A 10,210-nucleotide genomic window follows, 5' to 3' on the forward strand; every position below is an offset into this window, starting at 1 on the left:
TTTTCCTCAGTCTTTTTACCAAATATATACACAAAGTAATTTGTGGCCACCAGGTCATCATCTTTGTTAAAAATAATATATTGATGTGGAAATGAAAATTATGAATTAAAACACTCAATATTAATCTTAACACCATCTGTTTCACGCTTTCACTGTCTCATGAACTGGCCCAGCTAACGAATAAAAGTTAAAGACAAAAGTTTTCTTTTTTAAAATATCCACTACAACATTGAATTTTGATCCTGATCTTTACAAACTTCTCTGAAGCAGTCAGATGGCGGCTGAGCCCAGGGGAGGTAGAGAAGGCACAGTCAGAGCGAATCACTGAGTCACTCAGGCTGACGCAGACCACACTGCAACCCAAGGGGCTGGTGCTTTGCAGTGGCCCTTGATTAATGGATAGGCAACTCCCAGAGGAGAGAAGTACACGTCCCAAAATGCAGCCTCTAGTTTGGATGCCGCTGGTCATGCTGGGGAGAAGGGCCCCTGGGAGCAACGCCCAGGTAAAACCCATGTTTATACGCTGCTCGGTGCCAGCGGAGCCGGACTTCCAAGAGCCTGGTGGCTCACCTTAGAGGCCATGAGACGCCCTGGGCTGTTGCTGCAGGTAATGGGGGTGGGTATGAAGCCAGCAAATCTTCCCTTCTGCACATTTAAGTAGACATTTATATATCTCTGTAATGTAAAAGCCTAATAGTGAAAATCATAGAATTTCCCTCCTAACTAATCTCTTAACATATGGGCAGATTGAACACAAGAAGAGTCACCCAAGAAGCTGAAAATACATAGACAAAGGTTTAGTGTGAAGATGGTGCAGACCTCCGGTGCCCACAAAAGCGTTTACCTGCATTCTCTGAGAAGCTGATGACTGCAGGAGTACAAAGTCGCTGAGCTATTAGATCTGACTCTACTAAATTGATAAATACAAGAGTCAGCGTAATTGGAACAACCGATAATTTCAGAGCATTGAAGGTTACTTACCTAGAACCAACGGCTGCTTGATACATGAATATTAAGCTAAAGGAGATGAATTTTTAGTGTTTTGTCACTTGAGCTAGAATGCGGAGGCAGAGTTTCTTCAAACCACATGACCACCACTGTCATTCTGCAGCATCCCATCAGGTGCTTCATGCGGAAGTGCCCAGACTACAATGTGGCACTGGCGGCTGCAGTCTGGCCTGGCGCTTTTAGCAACTGCTAAGAGCACCAGGGTGACAAGTAGGTGCACGTAGCATCGACGCTGATTGTACCACCTTCCTTGCCTTCCCGTTTTTTGCTCATTTTCAAGCTGATTCTATCTTACTTAGTCTTATTCATCACATAAGAGAAAAAGATCTTCGTTTTTGCACAGGGAGGCTTGTCAACACCTGGGCACTTCTCTGATATCAAATTCGTTGTCGGTAACTATCAGGTAACGAGAAAAGACAGCCAGTCCATTCTTGAAGGCTTAGCATTCTAAAGTACAAACTTTAACTTTTAAAAACTTTTCTGTTTTTTGCAGGTTGGGAGAATTTCAGTGGAAACAGGTCAATGGAATTAAGTGAATTTCACAAACTCACATGGAATTGGATGTTAACAATGAAGTTGAAAGCAGAACTGTAGTGAAAATCGTTCCAACTTTGCTGATCCCCAGTGATTTCAATTAAGTATTTTGTATTTTATTTTGTTTTGTTTTAGTTTAGTTTAGTTTAGTTGTGGCTCATGAAAAGAGCCCTCTTTGGCTCTTTCCCGATTCTTTACAGAAGCTTCCCCCTCAGAAGCTGAAAGGTCACACTGGAGACATTGCCCACGGGTGGGGCTGGGACGGGCCCATCCTGTGCTCACCAGAAGCAGAGAACGAGGTGCAGAACGGCCTGTGTCAGCAGCATCGTCAGAAGTGTCTTTGCCTGAATTCCCAAGGACGCCACTGAAGTGAGCCATGACAGAGTTGAAGTGGACTACACGTTGCAAAGGGCAGAAGTCGGAATACTTGTTTCAGCGCAGGTAACGCCATGTCCTTTGGGCCTCAGCTTCTGACAACTGGGTAAATCAAGGCTTAGCAGAAAGAACCCTTCTACCTCCTGAGGAAACTGCAGGAAACGACCTCAATGGGAGAAAAGGTAATATCGTGTGATTTCCGGCATGAGTGATCAATAACTCTTTCTAATTTAGAAGATTGTAAAGCTTAACCTTTGAGTATTTTTAATAGCAAAATTATAATGCATGCTGTGAATGCATTAAATGTTTTCAATCTGAAGAAAAAAATAGCGTTAAAAATATATATTCTTAAATATCTGAAAAATGTATATATTCACCAAAATTAAGGGAATTATTAATATGCTAACTTTATTGCTTATAAATACATAGAACTGTCCTACAGGAATATGGATGTAGATGCCCACGGCTATTTGGAATTCTACTACAGGCTAATACGTAACATAGTGAGGCTGCGTTTACCAAGCACTCCCATTACCTCTGCTGCCTTATCATTGGAAACAGCATCAAGATGATCTTTTGTTTAATTTTTTAGATAAAAGTTTTATTGATATAGTCAAAAAGAAAATAACCAGATATCCAGTTATCTTTGCCAATATAATGTATCATTTTGAATAAAATCTTAAAAATGTACAACAAATAATATTTAAACAATTACTAGAAAAGTAAATCAAAAGTCTACTTAAGGCACTTTGGGTAAAAGCTAATTTCGATTTCTACAAATGCAACCCTAGTAAAGTGCAATAAATCTTCTCTCTACAGATTTTAGCCAGAATCCTACCTTTCTCTTTACAGAAGGAGAAAACTGGTACTCTTAAAGGAACCTTTCAATGACCACGACAGATTATCTGGAAGCGCACAGATTGCTGGCAGTAGAAGTCCCCTGGGCCAGCAGGACAGATCAGGGCATCCTCATACAACTCTCACTGCGCATCTCAGGCTCATAGTGGTCCTCCTGTCTCTACCTCCCTAGTGCTGGGTTTGCAGGTCTGCGTCACCATGCCTAGTCTCATTGGCCTGCACAGCATGAGGTGCCAGGGAGCAAACCCCAGTCCCTGTGCTTGCCTAAGCAGGGACTTAGTATGCTGAGCTATCTTGCTGGCCTTAGTTTTATTTTTATTAGTACCTTTGCTGGCTGGGTATAGTGGTACACTTAATCACAGCACTGAGAGGCTGAGACAAGAGGATCACAACAAATTTGGGGCTAGCCTGGGCTATGTAAGTGAATTCAGGGCCAGCCTGTCCTACGTAGTGAGATCCTGTCTCAAAACAAACAAACAAAGTGTACTTTTGCTGGCTAGGTGGATGCAATTGGCTTTACTTTTCAATGGAGCCACTTTCTGTTATTCATTATCCTGGAAAGTGGAAAGCTGTGGATTCCTTGTGTACTGTTCTTTTATTTATCTCAGGCCAAATAAATCTACCTTATGATTCTTAAGATGATCTTTTATAGAACAAACTGACCATGCATCTGATCATTGTGATAATAAAGGCATAGAAACTTGCACCCAAAATGTGCCACACTCTTGACAGTGCACAGACGGTCTCCAAAAATCCACCTCACTGCTGTTCAAATAGCAACTTAGGGGAGCCACTGTGCACCCTGGTGCTCACTCCACCAGCATTCAGCTGGAGGGTCAAGTTGAAGAAGTGTGGCTGAAATCCCTTTCATGCACACAGCCTCCCGCCCCCTTTAGCCTTTTCATCAGAAGAGAAAGGCTCCAGTGCCTTCCAGCATCTGTCTCAAGACGGGCAATGTGCCTGTGGTTTGGGAAAACTAGCCCTGGTCCCATCTCCCGCCACTGGCCATCCCAACCCAGAGGAGCAGAGTCACACTAACACCTCTGCACTGGGTCATGCCCCATTGCTCATGATGCCCAAGGATGAGAGGAACAGGGCATCAGGGGTCAGGGATAGGGGTGTGGTAAGAGGACAGAAGGGCAGTTGCTTTTATGTGACTACGCAGGAGACCACCTGCTTTGCAAAGGACTCTAGAGGACACGAGCTGCTTGAGGAGCTCTGGTCCTGTGTAACTGCCATCCTTTCTGGTCTGTGGTGGGGAAACTTGGCTCACTGTAACTTACAGACCACCGCTAGGCAAGCTTCTGTGCAGAGAGGGAAATCTGGGTCACAGCAAGATTAGATATTGCTATGAGAATACCGGAGTTGGATGACAGAGATACCACTTTCTTTTTAAGTTATTTTCAAAATGCTATTCAAGAAATCCTTCTCCTCCCTATTTGGGGGTCATTTGCTCCCAGGAAAATCTCATAATTAAAGCCAACCATATAAACAGAATTACAATAACTCGTAGTTTTCACTCAGTAAGTCCCTGACAGGATTTCTCCAGTAACATTTCAAGTTGTTCCACAAACACTTCCATCAGGTCAGTACTTGCATGCAGAATTTTTAGATGGCTTTCTTGTTTTTCCTTCTCTCAGTTGTGAGGAATGGCCACATCCCCAGGGGTTCTCTGTGTCCGTGAGGACCCTGCCGCCTCGTCCTGCCACACATTGCCGAGACTCGCCGTCAAGTCTCAGATCCCCCAAAGAGCAGGAGTCACTGTGGTGCTGTTACCTAGTGCGGTGGTGCTGGGCAGACTGGGAGCATCCTCTGTGTGCATGTGCATGCGTGTGCATGTGCATGTGTGTGCATGTGTGTGTAGCAGAGGTTGTTACCATGTATTATGCCTGCTTGGAGATAAGAAGTAGCCCGTAGTGGTGCACAGTCAACCATGAGATTTGTGAGATTGGCATTTCAAGACCTTCTTCAAGCTGAATTGAATGAGGCTTTTTTTCCTGGACATCATTATAAAGCTGGGCATTCACATGAGGTGTCCAAGGAATGAAAAGAGACAATTTAGTTCCTAGAGGAAAAAGAAAAGTGGACTTAATCTGCTCACAACTTCCGATTAGAACTGCAAATGTTTCCTCGGTGTGAATGTGGCTTTCCACCTAGAATTCATCTCAGGTCTCTGAGCTTTTTGTGAGCTTCCCTGATGCTGTGTTTGGGATGCAAAGGGCACTGAAGCAGCCTGGAGAGGTAAAGAGCCCAGAACCAGATGTCCCAAAGTGGAGAGCTGCATGGGGCACCCTTAGTACAGATTAGCTTTGTTAAGATTTTTAAGTCTAAAATAGAATGCCATTTTTATTCATAGACATTAACAAAAATGTGTATTAGATAAGATTTAGTTCCACTCATCCTGGGGAGGTGGGAGAGAACTCACAAGAGTGAATGGGCAGCTGAGCTCCGTATTGGGAGACAGTGAGGGAGGCCCTGCTGGGAGCTGCCCTCACGGTAACCAAGACCTATCACCAGCGAAGTTTAGAGGAAGACCAATAAACTGGTGCTAGAATCTCACTTTTGTATTCAATTCTGTTGATTAGGCTTTACTGACTCTTTAACTTATTGTCATTGCGATTCTTGAATTTTACGAAGTTTAGTATGAGAGTCATGATAAAGGACAACCAGCTAGACTCCAGTCTCACATAATCGTATGTTTGAGAGTAAGAGTCTCACCAACTCATGTTAAATAAATTTTAAATGTTTGTCTGAAAGGCAAGAGTGCTGAGCATCCTGTGTTTCTGTTTCCTGATTCAGGTAGCCCTAACTGGTGAGGTTAAGGCCTTAAGCCTGTGATGGAGAAGCAAAAATCACAGCCTGTGCCTGGACTTCCTATGTTCTGGACTCTGATTCTGAAGTAAGCAGACATTTGATTCCAAGTCACAAGGGCCACTGTTGCAGGAGAACATTTTTCTACAGGTACGTTTGTTTTTCCTTTCCTCTTTAAAAATCTTTAATCCACTTTGTAAGAGTAAGAAAGGAATGCCCCTTCCTACATGCAGCCAGTTTCTCTCTTGCTCCTGTACACCAGCCCACTGTGCTGAGCTGAGTCCTGGCCTCACTTAGGGAAAGGTGTGGTGTGCGGCGCAGCCATGTGGCATGCTAAACTCTTTGCTCTTGGTCCCGTGGTGACATAGCTCTAGGCTGACACCAGAGGTGATGCACTACATTCCTTTACTGTCTCGAGGGGACACAGATCCAAGGTAACATCTACAGTGGCTGAATGCTTCCTCCTACACATCTCTTGGTGACTTGGATCCAAGACACCAGTACCTTTTCCTTCCTTCACCTGATGTCCAAATCCATAGCACTAATGAGGAGCACTAAGGGAATCATCCCAGCATTGTCAGAGCTGCTTTGTATAGTTTAATTCTAGCAGCTGTCTGCAGAAACATCTAGAGAATAAATAAACTATGAGATAAATTATCAGGTAATGCTATGGTACCAACCTAGATACCAGCACCCAGAAACAAAAAGGGAAAACCAGGGAAGGTTCAGTGCACGAGCACCTGTGAGTATCCTAGCCCTTCACTGCCGGAGTTGTTCATTTTACTCATCTTCAGCCATTTAATTAGAGAAGCAACCAACCTCTGCTCCAGCCGGAATTCACTTAGGTCTCCTAGGACTCTGAGAAATGGTGAAGGGACATGAAAGGGGGAAAATGTAAGGAGAAATTGTGCTTTTGTAATGGCTTTGTAGTTACTTTCTGGACCCTTATAGCCATGAGAGCATAACCAAACATGCAGGATGCCTGATTGTACCATCTTACCAAGCTAAATAAACTGGTGGTCATTAATCTAGCCTTGTGACAAATGATCTCACCCTGGTAGCTAATCAGAAATACTTTCAGACTTCTCTGCCTCCCCTTTGTACCTCTTGCTTGTGCATCATAGAAAAGCCCTAAACCACTACAGATCATGGCCTGGAATTCTGGAAATGACATAATTCCTTTTGCTTTTATCTCATATTCTAGCCTGGAAATTTTCACTGCAACCAGTAATGCTGTGCAGTCTCATCTCCACAGCAGGATCTTCGCCCCACTGATTGTGCCAGGTCTCACTTTTCTTCTACATCCCTGCACCCTGAAGCTTCCACTAGCCATGTCAGTGAGAAACACAACTTCTTCCTCCGACTTCACACTTCTGGGGCTTTTGGTGAGCGGTGAAGCTATTGGTGTTGTATTCACAGTCATCTTTGCTATCTTCATAGTGGCCATAACAGCAAACTTGGTCATGATATTCCTGATTCAGGTGGACCCCCAGCTCCATACCCCCATGTACTTCCTGCTCAGCCAGCTCTCTGTCATGGACACCCTCTTCATTTGCACCACTGTCCCAAAGCTCCTGGTGGACATGGTGTCCACAGAGAAGACCATTTCTTTTGTGGCCTGTGGCATCCAAATCTTCCTCTACCTGACCATGATTGGGTCAGAGTTCTTCCTGCTGGGGCTCATGGCCTACGACCGCTACGTGGCTGTCTGCAACCCTCTCAGGTATCCGGTTCTGATGAACCGCAAGGTGTGCCTTCTGCTGGCCTCTGGTGCCTGGTTTGGTGGCTCTCTTGACGGTTTTCTGCTCACCCCCATCACCATGAATGTCCCCTACTGTGGCTCCCGCAGTATCAACCACTTCTTCTGTGAGATCCCCGCAGTGCTCAAGCTTGCCTGCGCAGACACGGCCTTGTACAAGACCCTGATGTACATCTGCTGTGTGCTCATGCTGCTCATCCCCATCTCCATCATCTCCACCTCTTACTCCCTCATCTTGTTGACTGTCCACCGCATGCGCTCTGCGGAGGGCCGCAAGAAGGCCTTCACCACTTGCTCATCCCACCTGACTGTTGTCAGCATTTTCTACGGGGCTGCTTTCTACACATATGTGCTTCCCCAGTCATTCCACACTCCCGAGCAGGACAAGGTGGTGTCAGCCTTCTATACCATTGTCACTCCCATGCTTAACCCACTCATCTACAGCCTTAGAAACAAGGATGTCATGGGTGCACTGAGGAGGGTATTTGCACGGTGCTCTTCAGCTCAGAAAGTAGGAACAGGCAGCAGCTAGAGATTCTACAACAGGATAGTCTTCCCAAGAGGCTCTCAGGGACTTCTGGCCCACCTGAGGCCATTTGGTCAGCTGTCTGTGGGCTATTAAGAGGACTCATTTCATTTGGATTCTTTCTCTTAAAGGTGGAAGAATGTCTCAGTAGCTGCATATAGACCGAGAGCAAATTATCAAAAACAGTTTATTACTAAGTTGAACTATTCATCAGCTCTTGGCTCCTGTTTCTAAAGGAAAAACTCAACTAGCAGAATTCACAGCAACCGTTTCCCCAGTAACTAGGTCTCCCTCAAAGTTATTCTCTGTTGAACAAATCAACAACAAAAAAGTAATAAACAGTTACCAAATTTTGGGTGCTAAATATTCTGTGGTCACTTTATATGAACAAAGTAAAGGACAAAAGAGGGGAATCACACAATTTGATCATCTTTTTATTAGGAATTGATAGTAATGAACTGTCATTCTCTGATCACTTTGGAATCTGTACAGCCGCTGCCAACAAATACTCAGCCATAATAAGCAGTGCTGAATGGAGCCAACTATGAATGAGCATCAAGTTCCACAAATGCACAGGGGGGAATAGGTTGTAATGTTTAACATCCTAAAAAACCTACTGCATCCTTCCTTGAGGGTCTGACAACAACAAGATATGCACCCAAGCCCAGAAACTTCAAGTTCCCCAGTTCCATGTGAGACAAGAGCACAGGGAGGTTCTGTGCATCCATTCTGAGTGTGGTGGGAAGAACTGCCATAGAGCGCTCTGTAGAGATGGGGCATGATAAGATGCACATAATTAAGGAATCCCTCTCTATGCCATGGGGAGGCAGAGAAAAAACAGGAAACAACTGTTTCTCTTCTATGAATGCTAGAAGAGAAACTGGAGTGGAGTGGAGACCAAAGAGGAGTTTGGTCAGAGATAGATAGGGAAATCCATTCACTTTTTGTTTAAGTAAGTGGACAATACAGATCTATTTCCTGAAGTCTTGGAGATTTTTGCAGTGCTTGACAAGAGAAATTGCTTATTAAGAATTGCTTTGTTGTCAAGGTAATTATTAAAGCCCTATTAATGTACAATCATATATCCAGTCAAATGGAGTCTAGATTAGAGTTCTAAACTCCAGGAAGGCATTTAGTAGTCTCCCGGGTGTAAATATGCTACAAAGACACAGACTTGGTTCAACTAGGGGGACTTTGAAAGTTAGTTGAGATCATTTACTTACTAGAAAATGTTCCAGACCATCTTCAAGCAACTGGGGCCAAGCGGGAATTAAAAGGGCAGGTGATGAGTTTGATGAGGTAAGACCATGCTCAGACAGACAACAAAGTAGCTCAGAAGGATGGTACAATCAACTGATACAAATGCAGTGTGTTGTTGGAGTACAATGAGAAATGAGATGTGATGTTTCTATTTAGAAATGGGAAAACACAGAGAAAAAACAAAACCAGGCTTGAGGATCAGTGGAAGAGAATAGAAGATGCAGACTCAAACCCAAACACAGCTATCTTATCTTTGACAAATGGGTCGAACATGTTCACTGGAAGAAAGATAGCCTCTTTAATATGTGGTGCTAGGGAAACTGGCTCTCTACATTCCAAAGACTAAAACTTGACCCATATCTATCCCCATGCACTAAATTAAAGTGTAAATTGATGAAAGATCTAAATATTAAAACAGAAACACTAAACTTATTGGAAGAGAAAATAGGTAGAAATCTCAAAGATATGGTTACCAAATTTTGGGTGTTAAATATTCTGTAGACAGAGACTTCATGGAAAAAAACAGAGACTATAAAGGTAATGTCACAAAAAATCAACAAATTGGACTTCACCTTATTAAAAATATTTTGCAGAGGAAAAGAAATCACCAGCACAGTGAAAAAAGAAAACTTCTAGTGAAAAAACATTGTATCCAGTTTCCTTCAGACAAAGGACTTATATCTAGAACACATAGAAAATTGAAAATAAATCAGATGCCTCAAATTCAAAGGCCTAATGTAAGACTTGGTATTAGAGATTAATATACACTTACATGAAAAAATGTTCAAAATCATTGTCATTCAACAGATACAAATTAAAACAACACTGGCATTCCATTCCAGAAAGAATAGCTGCCATCAACAAATCAATGGATAACAAATGCTGGAGGAGTTGTGGGGAAAAAAGAAACACTTCTCAACTGTTGATGGGAGTGGAGACTATGGTATAACTGTTGTGGAAATTAATGTGAACATTCCTCAAAACACTGAGATGAGAAATCCCATTTGACCCAGATAGTCTCCTTCTAGATATGTTGTCAGAAGAACTGAAAATATCATACCACAACAATATACATGCAC

General features: G+C 43.3%; 1 protein-coding gene across 1 annotated transcript; it reads left to right on the forward strand.

Annotated features, from left to right (window-relative positions):
* Nucleotides 1–6,917: 6,917 nt before the first annotated feature.
* Nucleotides 6,918–7,877, forward strand: LOC101570995 (olfactory receptor 2T11). Its single transcript, XM_004640949.1, has one exon. The coding sequence runs from the start codon at nucleotides 6,918–6,920 to the stop codon at nucleotides 7,875–7,877; it is 960 nt and encodes a 319-aa protein (XP_004641006.1).
* Nucleotides 7,878–10,210: the final 2,333 nt, after the last annotated feature.

This window comes from Octodon degus, unplaced genomic scaffold (genome assembly GCF_000260255.1).
Source record: "Octodon degus isolate 3935 unplaced genomic scaffold, OctDeg1.0 scaffold00129, whole genome shotgun sequence".
Classification (NCBI taxonomy): Eukaryota; Metazoa; Chordata; class Mammalia; order Rodentia; family Octodontidae; genus Octodon; species Octodon degus.

Bases quoted from the DNA above. Each gene is read 5' to 3' on its own strand.
- LOC101570995 (XM_004640949.1), top strand. From the start codon at position 6,918: ATGTCAGTGAGAAACACAACTTCTTCCTCCGACTTCACACTTCTGGGG.